A 22664-nucleotide genomic window follows, 5' to 3' on the forward strand; every position below is an offset into this window, starting at 1 on the left:
ATATCTAGATAAAAGTCTGATACTGCAATTTTTCTATTGAATACTTGAAGGGAGTTCAAACAGCCTAAGGGCGAGAGCGTCACCTCGTGCAGCAATTTCATAGAACGTGTAGCTCTTGAGCTCCCGTCTGGACACCCAGCCCAGCACATATCCCAGCTGGGTGTACCTCGGCCTCCGTCGTCTGTCCTGTACTCACACTTGCTCCTGGTCTCCATGGTGTAGTACTCGTCGAGCTCCACCTCCTCGGGATCCAGTTCATCATCCGTCTGTCAGAGGAACAGAGACTGTCAGCCAACTGGAGAAATGGGCGGTCTGTGCGCCCAACATACTGATCCGAGTCCGACGCAGACGGAATGAGAATGCCCACGGCCAAACAAACGCGCCGGTAGTTAAGGTAAGTTACACGCATTACATGTATGCTTCAAAGTCAATGCTAAAGGTCTATGCTATAGTCTATCACCGGCACACACTCAAAATCCTCTATCGACCATTCCTGACGAGTGCCCAGTATTCGTCAAGATTCGATGGAACCATAGTGCGACTGGCAGCAGAGAGCAGCCCCGGGCGGCGGCTGACCCTGTTCATGAGTACGGCGCGCCGGATCTCCCGGACGCCGTCGTACACCAGCCGCGAGCCGTCGATGAACTCGTTCTCGTCCACCTCCTTCTGCGGGTTGGCGTTCAGAGCGTCCACAGCCACCTCCACGCGCTCGGCGAAGTTGGGCATCACTGTTGGAAGGGAGCAGGGTCACGGCTTAAAACCCGGATAGGACGGCTATGGAAACAGCGTTCAGTACCCTATGCGGAACACTAACTGATCACGAGTGGCTGTTGCTTACCAAGCTTCCGTAGGTATTCACATGAAAAAGTGCAAAAAGGTAGAAAAAATGGCCGAATGGAATATTCATACATAGCTTGCATGCGCGGCTTTCTTCCAATTTTTAGCTTTAGGGGGAAAAAGACGACCAATAAAACACGAGAAAGAGTCAATCAGGAAACTAGTCTCCCGGTCACGCTCAGCCTGCGTACCCTGTTCTCGGAGCACCTTGACGGCCTCGAGCACCCGTTCGGTGTACATGCACGGCTCGTAGTTGTCCATCTCGGCGCCGACCACGTTACAGACGCGCGCGGCGCGGCCGCGGATGGCGCCCGCCGTGCGGTCCAGCGTGTCGGCATCGCTCTCCTGCAGCGCCAGCACGCACTTGTTGACGTCCTCCAGGATGTGTCCCTCGCTGACGGCCAAGAAGTCGTCGATGGTGGTGATGTCGTCCACGGCGTCCGTCAGAAGACGCACCTGCGCGGCGGGTGGAGGGCCGATAGCGTTAGACATACGGCCGATCATCAGCTGGCAGTGGAATTCTAACCAACTGTGGTCATTGACACAATCATAACACAAGTGCGTCAAAAAGTGCCTGACAACGCTACCTTATATATATATCATCAGTCACGTTAAAAGACTATTCGTTCGCCATCAAGGTAGCAGTCAAAGGAAAACATACATCAAGGATACGAGCGTCGTTTGCGCCTTTATCCGCATACTTGACACCAGCAATGACCAACACGATTCCACCCGTCACTACTGACCTGATTCTCCCAGGCGGCCCTGAACATCTCCATATTCTCCTGAGCCGGCTTCGACTTTGGCTTACTGGCCAGCACTTTGGCGGCGTTAATCACCTGTAACGGTAGGCAGGGAACGGGTGAGTGGGGGTAACTATGGTATAACGAGGCCAAAAGCTTGTCCAGATTAAAGTTCATGTAATGGACGCTGATCGGAACGTTATTCATGTTCTTTGAATAAATCAATTAGCAAAAAATAATGACTTAGTATCAATAAAAATAATTACACAAATATGATTCACTACGAGTAATATCTGGTTTGGGTACAAGGGGTGGGTACCTTAGGGTTTGGTAATCAGTAACAGTTAAAAATAAGTCCGACACACCATTGATATCCCGCTCATCAAACATATTTGCCACTAGACTAGCTTCCTCCTCGCCGCGAGCCGCACCTGAGGACACAGGTTCTCGATCTGCGAGGTGGCGCACAGCACCATCTTGACGCCGTCGGCGTTGTTGGACATGTTGCAGGCCAGCTTGGCGACCTCGGTCAGTTTGGTGGCGTGCTCCTGGAACACCTGCGGGGCACGTACCACACGTCAGTCAGCCCGTCAGAGGTGACGCGTCAACACCCGCGGCGGCCGCACACACGGCACGTCCTGTCCACGTGAACGAACGCTGCACGGTCCGACAAAGGAGCCGGTGAAAGGCCCGAACAGTGAATACCGCTGAGTGTCGCCCAGGCCAGGTGTAGGGTCAGCTATTCACCACAATGTTACTGGATGTGTCAAAGGCGCCTATAGTCCCTGCGGGCTTTTGCGATGAAGGCACCGCATTGCCTTCGATCCAAACAGTCAAGCATAGGTTACTACACCGATGCATATAGTCGCCGGCGGAGTAAGCCATAATACCGGCAAAAAAAGATTAAAGGTAGTGTGCCAGCTTTCTTGGACCGTATGGAGTTAAAGGGACCCTCCCACCTTCAAAAAAGTTAATGAATTGGCATGAAAGTGATGTCCCTTGGTTCAGAAAGAGCGAAAACGAATATCTACCAAACTTCACCGAAAAATATTCACTGGTTTTCAAGATATTAGGCTTTTACTTTTGTTTACTTTTTGGGATCTCCCTGTTACTAGCGACTTTATTTGGAAGCAATAATTTGGCAGCCTTAAAGTGCGGCAGACGTTGCGCGCAAAGCAGCGTATACCACCACGTGTTAACGATGGTTTTAGTCTAAGATTTAAAAATCGTTAGATCTCCGCTGACGTCACAAATTCTAAGGGGGCATACCAATGCATTAGCCCCTTAGAATCCGAAAACTGCAAGTTTGAAATTCCATATCTTCGAATTAAAGCATTTCTCGATGTTGTGAGTGCCCAAACCGGTATTTGCAGGCCATGGCCACCAATTTGGCTATCTCAACTCAAAACTAATGTTAAGGTGGGAGTGTCCCTTTAATGGCCCAGATAAGGAGAACCGGATTTTTAGAACTTATCCATACCTTCAAAACTCATGGAAACGTCTTAAATTCTTCAAATTTTGAGTACCCCAGTGCGAAATTCGCCCCGACGGGTTGTCGGTCGTACCCCAACCACATTTCACACCACTATGAACAATAAATGCACACACTGAAATCGCTATTACCGATATGCTCATCCAATCAAGTTTCGATAAACCCGTTCATCATCAGCTCCTGCGGTTTCGAACACGCCTGTTAGTTGGCTTCTGATGCTCGTCGAGGTCGGAATTTCCAAATACGCGTGGTGCGTCGGGCCGCGCGCTCTGACTTCGGCCAAGAAAAATGCGTCAGCTGATTATTGTCATTTCTGCCACTTGCGTGTGGTGAAATGGGGTCATAACTTATAAGACGGCTTTTTCATATCAATTATTTTACATAAAATCATATTTCAAACCATAAATAATGTTCGACAGCCAAATAAAAGCAACAATACCAATACGGGCTTACAGTTTAAGGCTCGACATTGTGTTGTCTACGATTAGACAGCTGATAACTCATTCCCGTACGTCGTATGGTCGTAACCACAGGGGAGCAATGCCGCTTCAACCCTATTGGCCGTAGTGTCTAACGGTGGCGGCCATATTGCGCAGACCAAGAACCGGCCGCCGCCTGTGTTGAGGAATAGGGAATTCGGGACCTTGATTTACGTTTGCGGCCGCCATATCCGTTACGTTCAAGTTACGTAGATACGAAACCCGGCATCTTACGCAGAATTGAGTGGGGAACACGATCGTATCTTCAGAATTCCTCAAATTCACTCGCCGGACCTACATTTGCCCCGGCCGAGGGGGTTGATTGAACCCACCTCGCTAATGCGCCGCTAATTTAACTAGAATTAAGCGGTAAAGTGGTCGTATGCGGCAAAGTAAAATGCAGAGTGACTGGTAGGAACCCGCTGTAAGGGTCTCAGGTCAACCGGTGACCTCTGAGGTCAGGTCAAGTGATCAAAGGCATGGGTTCGGTTTTTGGTAAATAACTTCGCCAAAAATAGCCGTAGAGCCGCGATTTTGGCATCATCGTGTTCAGCTAGCTCAGGCGCATCGAGTGATATACTTTTTGTTCGGGTCAGGTCAACTTAGGGTGTTGACCTAAGGTCAAGGTCAGGTCAGCACCCCCAGGCCACGAAGTTGGTCGAAAGAGGTCATGTCGCATATCATTCGATTCGGCAGGTCTTCCTGAGTCCATTGGTGGCTTTCCCAACTCGCTAGCTCAATTTGATCGGGAGTTATTGAAGAAAAGGCTATGACCTTTGTGACGTCACAGATGACGTCACGCAAGGGCAACAGTGCAAATGTGAGGCATTGGACCTTGCAAGGAGTGCATGAAATCACGATTCTATATGCTTGAGATAGTTTCAGATCATTCCCGGCGCCAAAATAGCAATTTCCATATTTCCCCATTGACTTATAAGGGTTGAACGTGTAAGTTCCCTGTAGTCGAGGATTTTTTTAAGATGTCATCTTGTTCTCCACTCAATTCTGCGTAGGATGCCGGGTTCCGTGTCTACATATCTTGAACGTAACGGATGCAGCGGCCGCAAACGTAAATCGAAGTCCCGAATTTCCTATTCCCCAACACAGGCGGCGGCCGCTTTCTGGTCTGCGCAACATGGCGGCACCGTTGGACACCATCTGGCGGCCAATGCGCATTCCACATTATAGAGTTCAGTGGTCGTAACACTATAATGACCTTTGCTTATTGTCACAAGTGCGCCGCATTCGCGATTGTTGCCCGACGCCTGTTTGCAGGTGAGCCCACTACAGTTGTTATACATATCTAAAAACCGATAAACTTTTAGGCGAAAAAGGCACTATTCCAGGCCCATTTTTGATTTTTTTTGCGATATTAGGTAAAAACAGAAGCTTCTTATCCTAGGAAAAATAAAATGGGAAATCTTTCAAAGGTGGCACACTACCTTTAAACGTGCATGGCTTAAATTGTTACTTGGTATACAAAGTAATTTAACTGCCAATATAAGCGAGACATTTCACGTCAAATCTTTGATTACCAACCTTTCCACCATCATTCACCTCGTCAACTCCTCCCCATCAAATGACTGAGCATCCCCCTTCCCGCCCCGGACCACCGTCGGACCTTGGCGTACTCGTCGACCTCGCGCTCGTTGCCGGCGCGCGCAGCCTCCATGAGCACCAGCAGGGGCACGTTGGTCTCCAGGAAGCTGTCGGACACGTGGTCCACCACGGCCTTGCGCAGGTGGCGGCGCAGGTCGCGCGTCTTGCGGCTGATGTGCTCCAGCGCACGGTCCAGCTCCTCACTCGGCTCCTTGCGGCCCATCTGAGCGGCAGAGGAGTGATCAGTGAGTCAGGGCAGGTCCGACTAGCTAATGACGATGTTTTGTGCATACAGTCGGAGGTGGGAAAACAGATTTAGCCAGCGTAGAGGAATGACCCAAAATTCGAGCCGGGATTAATTGAGCATGGGATAGCCCTTTGAATAGCGCATTGTAATTCTTCTACGCCATTTACAAAGGTAGAGCCAAATTAACTTGACTTCTACATGGTGCCTAAAACCTCATCAGAAGATGAATTATAAACACCCAAATATCAACATGTGAACCTATTATCAATCACTATGGTAGTTTAGCAGTTCACAACCAGCCATCACAGCTCACTCGCCACTCACGTTGGACATGTACTCGGAGAGCAGATCCTGCAGCGCCTGCCTCACAGCGTTACACTCGGAGACGATCTTCTCACGGCGGTCGTCGCGCGTGCAGAACGAGTCAGCCACCAGCGCTCCGGCCGATATGATGAGCTCCAGCTTCTCCTCCAGCGCCGGCCGCGTGTGCACCTCGTTATACGTCAGCGGGTCCATCATGATCCGCTCCTGCACGAGTGACGAGAGGGGGCGAAGAGGTCACGATAACACTACCATTCCGCCAGCGAGTGATAGTCACATCTACACATGGGTCAATGCTTACAGGTACAAGAGCATGGCTCGGAGACAGGCTGGACTGGCTATCAAAATATAGGGAGATTTATAGAAGCCCTGGATTAAAATATCCCCCACAAAATAATACTCATATTAATATATAAGAGCAGACCAAAACTGAAGCCACATACTTACCCTCAAACCCCCTACACTGAGGAAATCCCTAACAAGTCACCATGCCTTTCCCCTTTCTAATATTCTCTCCGTGGCCTAACTCTCCCCTCCCCGGATGTATCATACGTACATCGAACTCGTCGAGGGCGGCGGCCAGCACGCCGGGCGCCTCGGACAGGTCGGTGCCGGTGCCGGCGCCGCCGCTGCCGCCGGCGCCCGGAGCGCGGCCGTTGGCGATGTCACTAATGGTGTCCACCGCCTGGCACACCTGGCGCAGCACGAAGTCGCGGTTCGCCTTGGCGGCCGCCAGCTCCGGGTGGCGCACGTATGCCTGTCCGGTCATAAAGACGGAAGGGTGAGTCGTGAGATCCACAGACGAATAGGAGCGTGGGAGGGATGGACGGATAAAGTGGACAGACACAGAGAGGAATGACCGGAAAAGGGATGAAAATGATGAGACGGTTGGTGAGACAAGATTAGTGAGCTGATCTGACAGCCTGGAAAATAAAGTGAGTTACATCAACCCAGTGACACCGAGATCACAGTAGGCATACAATCAGTCAACGTTGTAACACGGTTACGTCACGTCAATGTCACTGCAATCCCACAACGTGAGCGATTGACCTGCAAGAAGACGCTGTCCCTACAATGCCAGAGTCCTACCTTGGAGGCGGTGAGCAGCATCATGCTGTTCTTCTTGAGGACGGCGCGCGCGGCAGCCAGGTTATCGCGCAGCTGCGGGTCTTTGAGCTCCATCTGCCGGCGCGCCGCCTGCTTCATCAGTTCGTCCGTGTTGCGGCCGAACGCCTGGAAATTGTCCATCAGCTCCGCCTGACTGGAGGCCTTCTTCAGACGGTCCAGGTCGCTCTCCACCTGCGGAGAAGGGTCGAATGCTCCGTCAGGTGGAGGAAAGTCCGGTGGGTTCGTCAGGGGAAGTGCTGTGGTACGAAAAGGACCATTGGGCGCGAATCACTAGTATGTAGAGCAAAAACAAATATAAATCATCTAGGTTTAATAAATCAATTACTTGGTGCATCTGTAACTGTCATCACTAATCACACACAATTATTATGGTAAAGCAAATAACTTCCAGTTTAATGAAAATCAAAATCAGCCATGGAATACAAGAATACATTTAGCAATCAGGCATAACTTAGCAGTGTACCGCCGCCGATAAATCCCACAGGCACTCCACGTCTCGTTCCCCCTCGGCACCCGTCAGCTCACCGTTTTGAGCGACTTGAGCAGCTGGTGGACGTCCACCATGTCTGCCAGGATCAGCAGACGAGTGACCGTGAGCAGAAGGTCACGCGCCGCGCGCACCATGTTCCCCCGCTTCGCTGAGCTGCACGGCTCCTCGGCAAACGCCCGGGACGCCGTGCTCATAGCCTCGCCTGCGCAGACAGTGAGACATTGTGAGGCGGTGGCAAAGGCATTTGGTAGCTGAAATGCATTACAAATGCCCGGGAATGCGTCTAATAGGGTAACTAAATTCGCTCATGGTTAGGTACAAATGCCACCATCAAACTATCCTTGCATGGCTGAAAAATGAGGTAGGAGGGTTGGGCGAGGCCTAGCTGCACACCATACCGCTTCATGTAAATGTCACGTCAAGTGTTGATCCCGTGCCGTCATTTCGTCCGGCCCCGTACTGACCGGTCTTTTTGACCTCGTCGACTGCGACCAGCATCTCCTGGCGGATGTCCGGGTTCTCCATGGCGATCTGCTCGCCCCGCTCCAGGAAGTTGGCCGTGGCCTTCTCCACGGCGGCCACCAGCACGTGCGCCCGCTTACTGCGGCCTTTCTTTTTGTTGGTGGGGCCCTTGGTGTGCACCAGAGTGGTCACCTAGCAGAGACAGACTGTCAGCGGACGAACACACACAGTGCACGCGAGCTGTGCTACGCGGATGCACTGAGCCAGGGAATAAAACAACATCCATCAACTTTAGTTCACTGGCTTCAGAGTCTTATGGAATGAATGTGAAAACCATTGTTGGTAAAATATGACATTCAATAAAAACTCATGTAAATATTTCAGCTACACACCTCAACAAATAAGATGCTCAACTATACCAAGTAGGTATATCAAATGGGAAATGTGTGCATTGACAGTGCATCTGACATGCAAAACATCAATCTGAATACTTTGCACCAGTAATAGAGCATAAAAAGCACCAATATTAAGCACCAGCTACAACTTATCAGGGTGATAACATGCTGAAAAAATGATGCAATAATAATTATTTTGTTAATTCAACACGTGCATCCTTCTATAGGTATATGCCCTTAGCAAAAACACTAATGGTGCCAAGATGATTAGGCTAAATTAAAAAAAAAAACATCAGAATGCATTAACCATTGACCACAAGCTTTGTCTGGTAACTGCACATCATGTTACCTGCAAGACCAATGGCTCCAATGTCATCTCAACGGAGCGGGTTTTGATCTCCAGGTCCTCTGGGTTCCATACAAACTCAATTTTACCACTGTTAACCTCAGTCATCCTGGCATGCACAGTTCACACTGAAAAACAGATCAGTATAATTCAGCTGGGTGCTGGGTGACATGGGCCAGATGGGGAGCACTCAAATGAATAGCATGCCATCAACCAAGCCATTCTAGTACTGGGCAGGCAGGCAGGCAGGCTGCAGGGGGAGGGTGGCACGATGCTGAGACTGCAACAGAATATGGACCTGCAGGACGAGCGGCTCCAGAGTGCGCTCCACAGACATGGTGCGTATCTCCAGATTCTTGGGGTCCCACTTCATGCCCAGTGTGCCCAGCTGTTCGGACACCATGGCAATTCCTGAAAACAGCTCTTGTGGTCACAATCACCTTGGCATGAGAATACAGGGCAAATGTCTCACACTTCATGTATAAGCTACAAAATGCACAAATGATGAAAATGAACTGGTGTTAATAATGCAAGATAAATGAGCAATATCCAACAATGTTGAAAATTGGGCTAAATCCATTAGTGTGAATTTTCAGTTTTTCATAATGGCTTAAATTTGTATTGCAAAACTCTTGGGTGCCACCCAACCAATGGACATTTTAACATGTCACGGGAAAAGAAAAATACCTCAGTGTGTCATGTTCACTGTTCAACTGGACAATTCCAATTCACATTCCTAATCCTGCCTGTGTTCAACTGTACAGGAAATGTTGTTGCACAGCTAACTACATAATGATGTTCAGCTCCTCAAAGCCCTTGGTGGTATTTGTCAAGATAAGGTCCAAACTACAATGGTTGCACTATTTATAAGAATATACAACAGCAGAAGTTTTCATTAAAGGTTGCAGGTTTTTAGGTTGTATTAGGTTGCAGGTTTGTAGGTTTTAGGCTGTAGGTTGTTGGGTTGTAGGTTGGTACCTAGGTTGTAGGTTGAGGTAGGGTTAGGTCAAGTTTGATTGTTTTTCTTGTATTTGCAAGACATGTATCATTTTTGATTCAGGATCTCAAATAATGTAAGAACATGAAAAATTTGTCCCTAAAAAAATATTTGGACATTACCATGACATTTGCCCTTTCCGTTGAGGTTGACTGGCATGCTGTTGTTTTTTTCAGAAGCGTATCCAGCTAAAGCTATGGTGAACAATGGGCAGTGGGCGGCAGGGCCACGTCTCAGCCGACAGCCAGCCTGTGCAATAAATCTCAGACTACCGCTACCGCTCCAGGCAACTTATGGCCTGTGAAAAAGTGGAACATCATTTCATATTCAATTGTCTGGTAAAAAAAGAAAACACTGAAAATTACCTATGACTCAGACTACGGCCCGAGGCTGAGGCAGAGTCACGGCGTTCTTACCAGGCTGGTGGCAGTTGGGCGAGTCACCGTAGTCCGTACTGGATTAACTCACCTGGAATGATCAGTATAATTGATTCCCAAGCGGGAAAGTCATATACAATGACAAAATACTCAAAAACACGGTATATAGATGACCGAAGACAAAAGGACAACACCCAAAATCAAGGACGACGGCCCCTATATACCGTGGACGGCCCTAAAGATCCCAAAATCGTAACCTAACGGCCGATCGGCGACTCGCACATTTTCGCCAGCTGATTATGCGATAGGGGGCGTTATGATGACGTCATAATAGTTCTTTGTTAGGAATTATCATTGACCTATAATAAGTATAACAAATTTTATCATTGTTATGATAATTACGTCTGAGACAGCCATCCAAACGCAGCTGGATACACTGATGAATGTACAGGAGTCTCACACAGAGAAACTGATCCAGGTAGCCAAGGAGCACTCCGAAACACTTGAGAAAACACTGCAGCTACATATGCTGCCACCGACGGCGATCGGCAAACGCAACGGATATGACAATCACGTGGGAAACGAGCACTGTCGATCCTGTATACTAACGCCGACCAGTACTTAAACAAGCGTGATGATCTTTATGCGCGGATAGCTGGGACGGAGCCCGACATCATGCTCTGATCACTGAGGTTTTGCCCAAAGTCCAGGTCTCCGCCGTGTCTGCTGCGCGCCTTGCCATTCCTGGTTACAAAGCTTCATTCCTGATGTTGTAAGTTCAGGCAGGCGCGGATACAAGGGGGGGCCATGGGGGCCATGGCCCCCCCTTGGCCGATTTTTTTTCAAAAATAAAATAAAAAGTTAAAAAGTTAAAAAGCTGAAAAGGGGGCCTCCTGAAAATAAAGTGGCCGAAATCCGATGAGTTTTTTTTTTAACCTACCCACTTAGGTAGTTATTTCTTAGAAGACTAGCTGAGAAGACTTCTTTGTTAGAAGATTGGTAAAGCTTTTCATAACTTGGAGGTCTCTTATACTCACAGAGATGACCACTTTTACAGGGCCTCCTAATCTGCACAGAGGGCCTCCAAGCCTGCACAGATGTTGAGATGTTGCCTGAACAGCTAGATAAGCTCAATAGACGCAGTTTTTTTTTGGGGGGGGGGCCCAACAAGTGGGAAGATGGGGCCTCCAACAGGTGGGATTATGGGGGGGCCTCCTGGTTTCTAATGGCCCCTCCCTTGGAGATTTTCTGGATCCGCCCCTGAGTTCAGGTACTGTAAGGCCCCGTGGAATCTGCATTTATGTTCGCGACTCCTTGCCCTGTTCCGAAGTTAGGTTTCTTGCCAGTCCTTTCCGCGAACAACTATGGTTAAATATCCGTCTGGCAGGCAGCGACATTCTGTTGATTGGGTGCATATACCTATAGGAGCCCATCTAGCTCACTGGAATCAACCAGCCAGCTGAGCCATCTGCTGGATCTCGTCGCCGCCTCAGGACCTTCACACCTACTGATTACCGGTGACTTCAACGCTCCCGAAATCGACTGGACAGCTGAGGTACCTATCAAGGGCACCAACTGGACATTGGTCGCATGAGCTCCTTGAACTTTTTAGGGACCACTTCCTCACTCAACACGTGCTGTCCCCAACGAGATACCGCCCCGGACAGACGCCGTACGTCCTGGACCTCGTGCTGACCAACGAGGAAGGCATGGTCCTCGACCTCCGCAGCCATCCGCCACTCGGCAGTAGCGACCACGTTGTCCTGACGTTCACCCTGCGGTGCTACGCTGAAAACGAGCAAGTAGTAACACCGAAACCGGCACTCCACCGCGGCGACTATGGGGCGATGGCAGTGGCGTATCCAGGATCTTGAAAAGGGGGAGGCCAAACCTGCTCAAGGGGCCCCACCCTTACCTTAGGGGCCCCAGTGGTGGCGTACCTACTTAACCCTCGCCCGTATTGGTGTTTTTCCACCCGCGAACGTATAAGGGGGGGGGGGGTCCGTTGGACCCCCCCTTGCCGTTTCGCCCCTGATCGAGCTAGAGCTTCGCGGAAAAAAACGAGCGTGTTGCCCGTGACGAGAGGAAGCCGATGATACCTAATTTTAAGGTCCTAGGTCATTGGTTGACCTTGCAGGTCAGGTCATTGACCCAAAAGTCGGGAAAATCGGGACCTGTTAGAACGTCGTAAAGTGTGGCTGCTACGGGGTTTTTCGGGGCGCCGATCACGAATATCATGTTAGTTTTGATCACAGATGATGTCTTTATGCATTTAGTCCAGGTCGGGTCAGGTCAGGTCAGGTCAACCAGTAGGGGTCCTGCCGGGTATTCCTGGTAGGTGTCAACCGCCTCTGACAGCTTCGTAACATGTTACGAAGGTACCAAAACTACTTCGTAAACGTTCATATGGTTACTAAATTCGAATTCAGCTCCAAAAACTGGTCTAGAAACATGTAAAACTCGAAAAAGTGAACCGAGGTCACCAAAGGTCAATGACCTGACCTGACCTTCAGGTGACCTTGACACCCACCCTAATGCATGGGGGCAACATCATATCACATGTTTGAACGCTTGAAACCACGAAAAGACTGCAAACGCGCGGCTAATGCGAGCCGACATACGCCGAATCGCGATTCCGGCCAAACATGGTCTCGAAAAGTAGGTCACAGGTCAAAGGTCATTGGGGTCAGGGTCATGAAATTTTCAGGGTAGGTGTAAAATTGATCAACGCGAGGGTACTGAAAGTTACGTCGCGATCGGCCGCTTTTTACGTGAGTTATTCGCGAAAAACCATGGGGGGGGGGTCCGTTCGACCCCCCCCCCCCTATACGGGCGAGGGTTAACCCACGCCCAGGTGCGGTTCTTTGCCACTTTCACCATGTAAGGGAGCCTTTTTAGGCACACTCGGCAATCTAAAAAAGAAAAGAAAAACGTGAAAAAGCTCTGTATGTAGTGTACAATTTATCTCAGCAGTAGGCATACAGTTTTTTTTTTTGCTTTGGTCGTCGCCGGGGCCACTAAAGATTATCAAAAGCAAAATGTTTTGTCAATTTTTTACGATTGTAACATTTTTCAAAGGGCAGGTGTCAATCTCTTAGTGTCTTGTGCTGGTTGAGGGCCGATACCCTTAACTTTAGAAGGGCCCGACTCGACTTGAGCTCTGATCTAGACTCCGATGGCACTGTCGCCCACATTGGCCTCACTCCGACCTCTGAAGGCTCATTCTGGCCTCTGGAAGCCCCACACCGGCAACAGAGTGAATCGCGCTGACCTCCGGGCTCCGGGCCCCATAATGGCCTTAAGAGACCCATGCTATGGCTGACCTGATAGCCCCCCCCCCCCCCCGCCGCTGGCTCTTGGGAGTCTTTGAGTCAGTCTGACGAACCTATGCCGCTCTCGAACCCACGCCGGTCTCTAGAAGCCCATGATGCCCCCTGAGGGTCCCACGCGGGCAGGGGCGGCGCCACGGATTTTCGATAGGGGGGGACGGGGACGGGGGCTTGACTGACCGAAAACCCCAGAAGTAGATACTGATCGTGTAGGTATGCAAAAAAAAACGAGGCACGTAACGCCGCGAAACTTGGCAAAGCCCAAAACACATCGAACGGTGCATCCTGTTTCCAAACTTATCCTATAGGACCAGGGCTGCGGAGTCGGAGTCGGAGTCGGAGTCGGTCGGAGTCGACAGTTGTGACCGGAGTCGGAGTCGGAGTCGGAGTCGATTTTAGAAACCCGAGCCGGAGTCGGAGTCGGAGTCACCGAAAATCTGTCGACTCCGCAGCCCTGCTAGGTCTGCGGAGTCGGAGTCGGGAGTTGGAGTCGGTCGGAGTCGACAATTCTGCCCGGAGTCGGAGTCGGAGTCGGAGCTGGTTTTTGAAAGCCGGAGTCGGAGTCGGAGTCGGAGTCGCCGAAATTCCATCGACTCCGCAGCCCTGCCTAGGACACCTAAGATCGATCACCTTTTCAAGCATCCTTGCCTCTAAATCAAAATTTGCAGTCTTGTCAACTCAAAGCTAATTTCCTACAAGCTGCGAATTGCTTAGGTATGAGTAGCAGTGCCAACTTTTCTTATGTTTCGTACTTTCAAATTTGCGATCTTATGTCTGGTCAGATTGATGGCTTCACTATCAAATAGCCATGGAAGAAAAGTGGGAATGTATTCTGCTCTGACAAGCGCGCCAAAACTGCAAGATAATTTCACAGAATTATGACATCACCACCTGATCCATATATGCAACGGGCAGGGTGCAGCTAATGGCTAGCCGCAGTGGCGGATCCAGGGGGGGCTGCGGGGGCTGGCAGCCCCCACCCAAGGAAAACTGGCGCCACTGCGCCGAAGGCGCAGTGGCGCCAATTTTCAATTCGCAACTCATCGGAGTGCCGCATACTAGGACTAGGATGCAAAAATCAGTCGAATAACGTCGTTTCAGTACGCTCCGCACCGATATTTCCAATCGTGTGGTGTCACTGTACATACTGATCCTGGGCGCCTCTTGTCAGGGCCACTGGGCGCCAATATTTCAGCGCCAATACGATGCGACTATGGCGCCCATCCGGGGCGTGGCGCCCAATTATGACCTGCAACCCCTCCCCAGTGAAAATCCTGGATCCGCCACTGGCTAGCCGTCAGTGGTCATGTCATCGGTGGTCACTCAAAAGGTCATGCTAGGTCATGGAAGATCACCAGCCGTCATTTGATCACACTTTTTGATGGATTTTATTTACTTAGAGCTTCGCGGGAACAAAGAGCGTATGCACCGGTCCGTTAAAAATTTGAGTGAAAGGGTCTCAGGTCCGGCGACCTCTGATGTCAGGTGAAATGCCCCAGGGTAGGATTCCGGTCCTTGTTGATTAACTTCGTCAAAAATGGCAGTAGAGCTGTGATGAAGGCACCATTGTGTTCGTCATGATCGAGCTGGCACGACCTGCATCGTCCTCATATTCACCCTCCAATCGTAACAACTACAGCAGGGATTGGCAAATGGCGGGGCACCCCCTTTGGGAGATAATGAAGGTCTCTGGAAACCTCATCCCTTATCTCTTTAGCGTTAGTGGCTCTCCTTACGGAACAGGTTTCTTGACTGTTTCACCCCAGAATTCAAAGACTAGTCAAGGTAAACGCACCACAGTGAGCACAAATTGATAAGCTGGTGTATCTTAATTTTCATGTAGAACCTTTCATGTATCACGTACCTAAAACCCTTTCGTGCACTCATGGAAAAGCAACTGCCATGTTTCAACAGCTGGTAATGACATTTTCACAGCCGCTGACGTAAGAAGGGGAGGGGGCTCGATTAGACCCTCAGCCGTTCGGCCGCCGACCGAACTCAGTTTTGCAGAAAAAAAAACAAGTGCTATCCCCTTGACGAGAGGGAACCGATGCTACCCAATTATAAGGTCTTGGGCTACTGCGTGATTTTTTGGTCCTGCCTGCGATCTATCCGAACATTTCTCCCCACAAGTGCTGGGGTTAAATGGCATAAATTTCAAATGGTTTCTGTGGTAGAACTGCCATGCTTGAATTTGATTAATTAGGAATAGAAAATATCCATATAGTAACGGAAATCTATGGAATTTCAGTAAACTTGGTTGTGTCGGCAATGGGGTCTGGCAGTGGGGTGGAAAAGGTAATAACCCTGCCTGGCGCCCCAAAAAGGAGGGGGCACGATCCCCGAGGCCCTGCCGAACACCTTATAACTACAGGCATCACAGCTCCACACCTTTTGCAGATGGCCAGGACCCCCTGCGATACATCCCAACAGCAATCTTTATTCAGAACCTGGCTTGGTTAACCAACGATCGATACATTAAATGCGACGGATAACTCTGCAATGCACTTATCAACTATTGAACGGACCTCGCCGATAGGGGGGTACTGTACCCCCCTAACTTTCGATAGCGGGGGACCTGTCCCCCCCGTCCCCCCCGTTGGCGCCGCCCATGCACGCGGGCCTTTAAGGGCCACTCCTACCTTAGGGGGCCTAAACATGCATAAGATCTGAAAAGTGGCTGCCGGGGCCCTCGAGGTGGCCTCTAATGGCCTGACGCCAGCCTATGAAGGCCCGCGCTGGCAGAAACAACGGTGTGGGCCGTGAGGCCATAGCAAACGCATATGGGGCCCTTACAGCTGATCCCTTATTGGCCGGCAAGAGCCCTCAGGGCCGGCAAGGTCCCTCAGAACCTGGCGTGAGGCCCTTCTGGAGATAAGTGTGGCTACACAAGAGCCCATGGGGTGTTCTCACAAGCCCTGTGGTCTCCTTTCCAGTTGAAGCGTTACCAGCGCGGGCCCTCTGCCGCCAATTGGCACCGCAGGGCCTCTCGGGCCCGAGGGGACCCTAAACCCTATAACGGACACGTGTCCCCTCGCCCCCGGCTATGTCATTGAATCCGAGTGATCACGGGCCGTTCAGGTAATCAGGGGCCTCTCAGGTGACCAGGGGCCTCTCAGGTGACCAGGGGCCTTTCAATTGACCAGGGCCTTTCAATTGACCAGGGGTCTTTCAATTGACTAGGGGCCCACCAGGTGACCCTCTGATAACCAGGGGACAGTTATACCAGGGGCTCCACGGGTAACTAACGGTCTTTATGTGACTGCAGGGGCCCTTCATATAACCGGGTAGTCTCCGGGTAAACATGGGACCTTCAGGTGACCAGGGTTTCTTCAGATCAATGGCCAGTGGTCACCCAGGGGATCAGGGGCCCCTCAGGTAGCTAGGGGCCTCTTAGATAACTAGGGGTCCCTCAGGTAACCAGGGGCCCCTCAGATAGCCAGGGGCCCCTCATATACCAAGAGGCCCCACTGATAACCGGGGGCCTCTCAGATAATCAGGGGCTCTCAGGCAATCACGGGCCCCTTAGGTAATTAGGGGCCCCTCAGGTAAGCAGGGGCCCCTCAGGAAACCAGGGCCCCTCAGGTAACTAGGGCCCCCGTAGCCAGGGGCCCCTCAGGTAACCAGGAGTCCTTCAGATAACCAGGGACCAATCAGGCAACCAGGGCCCTCCTCAGATAACCAGGGGCTCCTCAGGTAACCAGGGGCCCCTCAGATAACCAGGGGCCACTCAGGTAGCCAGGGGCCCCTCAGCTAACCAGGGACCCCTCAGGTGACCAGGGGACCCTCAGGTAACCAGGGCGCCCCTCAGGGCCCCCTTGGGTACGTCACTGCACTCAAGTGACCCAAAGGGCCCACTTGCATGTTTGCTGCCAAAGGGGGAGGCCATGGCCTCTTGGCCTCCCCCCTGGATACGCCACTGGGCGATGGTCCGAATGGCACGAGAGGCGACCTGGCCTGTCTCTGACGGCTGCACTGTTGACCAACACTACCGAGCGTTTCAAGAAGTCCTGGACGGCATCTGCGAGCGCGGCATCCCTAGGCAACACCCAGGTGGCAGGAAGCGAAACCTGTACATGACGCGCGAGGCCCTGACGCTGCAGAACCGTAAGAAGAGAATGTGGAAGAGATACCTACTTACCCAAGATACCCTGGACTACTGCCGATTCTCTCGAACCAGGAACCAGTTGAAGGGACTGGTTAGACGACTTCGCAGGAACTTTGAGCGACAACTGGTGGAGAACCTGCCGGAAAACCCAAAGGCATTTTGGCGTTATGTGCACTCCCGCCTGACCACCAGAACAAGAGTGGACGACCTCGTCACTGGGAATGGGGATATGGCGTGCACGGACGCAGCTAAAGCCACACGGTTCGTCGGAAGGTCATCTCAGGCTCAAAAGAAACGATATATACCATTCGAAAGCTGACGGTGAGCTGAATCCAAAAATGTTATTTTTATCAAAATCGATCGATGTCCTTTTTTTGAAAATCGCGTTGTTGTAAAAACTTTATAATTTTTTATTCAACGGGCTGTCCCAGACATTCTTGAAAACATAAACATGTATTTTTGAGTTCCAGTGAAAGCTGAACGCCAAAAGAACAATATTTAGCGAAGCAATATTTCCTAACATTAATATGCGTCTCCCACAGCCGACAATAAGGCGCAATCATACAGCTCAGTGTCACGATGGACCAAAGTCGGCCACACAGAAGCGTGAAATGACCCTTATCGACTCGCAGACCCGGCGCTCTCGGCCCGCCTGACCGGCCACGGCAAGGAGGTTTGGCTGTCGTTCTACTAAACGGGGGTCATATTTGTTAGTTTAACGATTCAAGTCGGTACTTGAGTTATTCAGGATACATGAGCAGAAGATTCATTGCTCGGTCATCTTCACATCATGCATTAATTTGCATTTGTTCATGTCTACTTTGCTCAATTGAGCTTGGTCTCATGCCCATATAAGGAAAATTGGCCGCGCTGAAATGTCAGAGGTTGCACCGGCCTCAGCTCGGGTGGAGTGGGGGTAGCGCCCGGTGGGGCAGGGTAACCTTTGACCGGTCGCACGGCCGAGCAGCTGTCACCAGTACAGCCTCTGACAGTGAAACCCCGCTCACTTCACCTGCGCGGGCACTGAGCGCAGCTGGATGGAACAAAACATGTATAAGAAAAATGTAAATTAAAGCATGTTGTAAATCAAGCAGAACAATGAATTTTCCTCACAGGTATCCTGAATAACTTTAATAGCGATGTGGACAGTTAAACTGACAAATATGACGTTTGTTTAGTAGAACGAGAGCCGAACGTTCTTTCCGTGGCTGGTCAGGCGGGCCGAGAGCGCCGGGTCTGCGAGTCGATAAGGGTCATCTCACGCTTCTGTGTGGCCGACTTTGGTCCATCGTGACACTGAGCTGTGTGATTGCGCCTTATTGTCGGCTGTGGGAGACGCATATTCATGTTAGGAAATATTGCTTCGCTAAATATTGTTCTTTTGGCGTTCAGCTTTCACTGGAACTCGAAAAAACATGTTAATGTTTTCAAGAATACCCGGGACAGCCCGTTGAATAAAAAAATATTCAGTTTTTACAAAAACGCAATTTTCAAAAAAGGCCATCGATCGATTTTGATAAAAATTACATTTTTGGATTCAGCTCACCGTCAGCTTTCGAATGGTATATACCGTTTCTTTTGAGCCTGAGATGACCTTCCGACGAACCGTGGCCAGGGCTCTGGCCGAAGCCTACAGCAGTGTGTACTGCTGGGATGAAGACCCGGCTGACGTTCCAGCCATGAATCCCCAATATGGAGGGCCAACGCTGGAGGGGCTGCGGGTGACGCCGGAACAAGTGGAGGGCAAACTCCGCAATCTACGTCCGACAGCATCACCAGGTCCTGACGCGGTCCATCCTAAGGTATTGCGCGAGCTGGCTTCCCCCCTGTGTGGTCCCTTGGCAGACCTCTTCAACCACTCCTTGGCAGACGGAAGAGTCCCAAGAGATTGGAAGCTAGGCCAAGTTGTCCCCATTTATAAAAAGGGACCTCGTAGCGATCCTTCCAATTACCGTCCTGTCAGCCTGACGTCCGTGACGGCAAAAGTGTTGGAGTCGCTCGTGCGTGACGCCCTGTTCGAGCACATGACAGAGACAGGCCAGCTAAGTGACTGCCAGCATGGCTTCCGCCCGGGGCGCTCCTGCGCAACGCAGCTTCTCAGCACACTCGAAGAGTGGACTTGGCTGATGGAGGAGGGCGAGCCGGTTGACGTCGCCTACTTGGACTTCCGACGCGCCTTCGATTCGGTGCCTCACCTGCGTCTTCTGCAGAAGCTCCACGACATGGGCATTAGAGGACCCCTCCTCGAGTGGCTTAGCTCATTCCTGACAGAGAGGAAGCAAAGGGTCACTGTCAACGGCAGCTTCTCGGACTGGACCGAAGTCGGCAGCGGTATCCCGCAGGGCACAGTTCTGGGACCGGTGCTCTTCATCGCTTTTGTCAACGACCTACCTGGCTGCGTTGAGAGCGCATGCAAGCTCTTCGCTGATGATACGAAGGTGTACGTCGGAGCGGGCACCGAGATCGGTCGCAAAAGGCTCCAGCAGGATTTGAACGCCCTGGCGGCCTGGTCTCGGAAGTGGAAGCTGCCGTTCAACCCATCCAAGTGCACAGTGCTTCACCTAGGCAGCCAAAACGTGCGAACGGAGTACACGATCGAAGGCGCTGCATTGAAGACTGTCGACACGGAAAGAGACTTGGGAGTCCAGATGGACAGACTGCTTAAATTCAGGGAGCAGGCGGCGACCGCCATTGGTAAGGCCAACAGAATCCTCGGCCTGATCAAGTATAGCTTCGTCCACATCGACTCCAAGACACTTCCTCTGCTGTACAAGACAATGGTTCGCCCGCACCTAGAGTACTGCAACCAAGTCTGGGGCCCGTTCAACGCGGCCGACGTGAGGCTGGTGGAGCGGGTTCAGCGACGGGCTACGCGCCTTGTCCCTGGACTTCGGCATCTGCCTTACGAGGAACGGCAGAGTCTGAAACTTCCCTCCCTCCAGTACCGCCGTCGACGCGGAGACATGATAACAATGTTCAACATCATGCATGGACGCAGGGGCGTCGCCACGGATTTTTGAGTGGGGGGTCGGGTTTCCGGTCTTCGTCTTGATGGGTAGCGGTTTTTTAGCCACACTCCCGGTTTTTCGTGTGCCCGGAGAAAAACCTCGGCGCACAGCGCCGCGAAAGCAGCGGTATATCTTATTGGGTATCGGTAATCCTGGCGTCACCGGTAGCTTTTTCGTTCAAGGCTAAGGTTTCCTGTATAAGGCCGCCGTGCCAGGCCGAAGCATGCTGTGACGTCACTGGGTAAGAGAAGGTAACGTAAAGAACGACTTAGGCAGACTCAAACTGACTCGACCGACTCACACCGATTCAGATCTACTCAGACTGACTCAAACTAACTCAGACCGACTCAACCGATTCAGACCGATTCAGATCGACTCAGACCGACTCAGATAGACTCAGAACGACTCAAACTGACCCAGAACGACTCAACCGGCTCAAATCGTTCCGATTGACTCAGACAGATTCAGAACGACTCAGACAGACTCAGGCAGACTGAAACCGGCTCAGGCAGACTCAAACCGACTCAGGCAGACTCAGACCGATTCAGATCGACTCAGATAGACTCAGAACGACTCAAACTGACTCAGACCGACTCAATCGACTCAACTCGATTCCAATCGACTCAGACAAACTCAGAACGACTCAGACAGCCTCAGACAGACTCAAGCCGACTCAGGCACACTCAAACTGACTCGACCGACTCAAACCGATTCAGGTCTGATGATTCAGGTCAAACCGATGGGTCTGTCTGAGTCGGTCTAAATCGGTTTGAGTCGGTTGAGTCGGTTTGAGTCTGCCTGAGTCTGTCTGAGTTGTTCTGAGTCTGTCTGAGTCGATCGGAATCGACTTGAGTCGGTTGAGTCGATCTGAGTCAGTTTGAGTCGTTCTGAGTCTATCTGAGTCGGTCTGAGTCGATCTGAATCGGTTTGAGTCGGTCGAGTCAGTTTGAGTCTGCCTGAGTCGGTTTGAGTCGTTCTGAGTCTGTCTGAGTCGATCAGAATCAATTTGAGTCGGTCTGAGTCAGTCTGAGTTGTTCTGAGTCTATCTGAGTCGGTCTGTGTCGATCTGAATCGGTTTGAGTCGGTCGAGTCAGTTTGAGTCTGCCTGAGTCGGTTTGAGTCGTTCTGAGCCTGTTTGAGTCGATCGGAATCGATTTGAGTCGGTTGAGTCGATCCGAGTCAGTCTGAGTCGTTCTGAGTCTATCTGAGTCCGTCTGAGTCTATCTGAATCGGTTTCAGTCGGCCGAGTCAGTTTGAGTCTGCCTGAGTCGGTTTGAGTCGTTCTGAGTCTGTCTGAGTCGATCGGAATCAATTTGAGTCGGTTGAGTCGGTCTGAGTCGATCTGAATCGGTCTGAGTCTGCCTGAGTCGGTTTGAGTCTGCCTGAGTCTCTCTGAAGTCTGAGTCGTTCTGAGTCTGTCTGAGTCGATCGGAATCGATTTGAGTCGATCGGAATCGATTTGAGTCGGTTGAGTCGGTCTGAGTTAGTTTGAGTCGGTCTGAGTTGACCTGAATCTGAAAGCGTGGTAAGTTATCTTCTCTTCCAGTGACGTCACAGCATGCTTCGGCCTGGCACGGCGGCCTAATACAGGAAATCCTAACCTTGAACGAAAACATGACCGGTGACGCCAGGAGGTCAGGTCACAATGTCATGTCAAGTTCAGTTTTAATGCCTCTTAAAACTGCAATCTTGTCATTCCTATATATTATCTCCTGACTCCTATAAGTCTGAAATTTGGTGTAATGAATGGGGTTATAAGTGCCAACAGTTCATGAATCTGGGATTTTACATCTGAGAAGCGAAGTCAGGTCAAATAGGTGTGTGACCTCACCAATCATGATAAGATATGGGGAAAAGCACGATGCCCTCTGCTTTGAAAGAATATGCTAAAAACGCTAGATAGGGGAGAGTGGGGAAAGATGCCCAGGGTTTTACTATGTCATATATTATTCGAAAATGACGATCGGAAAGCAAAAACTTGGAGTTTCAACGGAAGCCGACATCATTTTTCTCCAAAAATATCACACTTTCGTGCCTGAAATATGATAACTTTTTTTTGCTATTAAGCATTTTCCTGAAGAAGTCAAAGGGGGCATCTTACCCCACAGGGTGGGAAAGACGCCCCCTAGCGTTGGGGAAGATGCCCCCTGCACTATAAGTGACATAAATGGGCACGTGAATCGCCTGAACGAATCAGTAGTCCCTTCGAGCCTGCAGTAGACACCAAACGTCATCGTAAGGGCCCTCAAAAGTGGTCGTAAGGGGCTTCAGAGGTCATCTTTAGGGTCATCATAGTCCAGCGCGGC

The 22664-nt window shown here is 50.8% G+C and overlaps 1 protein-coding gene across 12 annotated transcripts in view; it reads right to left on the reverse strand.

Annotated features, from left to right (window-relative positions):
- Window positions 1–22664, reverse strand: part of LOC122379281 (catenin alpha-like) — a 66878-nt gene that overhangs the window by 3821 nt on the left and 40393 nt on the right. Inside the window, exons 1-14 of one of the 12 annotated variants that reach the window (XM_043361330.1) lie at window positions 10138–10175; window positions 9953–10004; window positions 8543–8667; window positions 7801–7990; window positions 7372–7538; window positions 6808–7017; window positions 6275–6475; window positions 5722–5925; window positions 5173–5373; window positions 2012–2137; window positions 1584–1676; window positions 1029–1293; window positions 577–728; window positions 197–266 (exon numbers count right to left, since the gene is read on the reverse strand). In XM_043361330.1, the coding sequence (XP_043217265.1) occupies window positions 197–266; window positions 577–728; window positions 1029–1293; window positions 1584–1676; window positions 2012–2137; window positions 5173–5373; window positions 5722–5925; window positions 6275–6475; window positions 6808–7017; window positions 7372–7538; window positions 7801–7990; window positions 8543–8647 (1984 nt within the window). In that variant the 5' untranslated portion in view covers window positions 8648–8667; window positions 9953–10004; window positions 10138–10175. Of the gene's footprint in view, window positions 1–196; window positions 267–576; window positions 729–1028; window positions 1294–1583; window positions 1677–2011; window positions 2138–5172; window positions 5374–5721; window positions 5926–6274; window positions 6476–6807; window positions 7018–7371; window positions 7539–7800; window positions 7991–8542; window positions 8668–8837; window positions 8951–9658; window positions 9711–9901; window positions 10192–22664 lie in introns of those variants that run through there. The other 11 variants (XM_043361332.1, XM_043361335.1, XM_043361326.1 and 8 more) reach the window with 11 other exon arrangements.

Source organism: Amphibalanus amphitrite, unplaced genomic scaffold (genome assembly GCF_019059575.1).
Source record: "Amphibalanus amphitrite isolate SeventyFive unplaced genomic scaffold, NRLGWU_Aamphi_draft 000074F_arrow, whole genome shotgun sequence".
NCBI classification, from domain to species: Eukaryota; Metazoa; Arthropoda; class Thecostraca; order Balanomorpha; family Balanidae; genus Amphibalanus; species Amphibalanus amphitrite.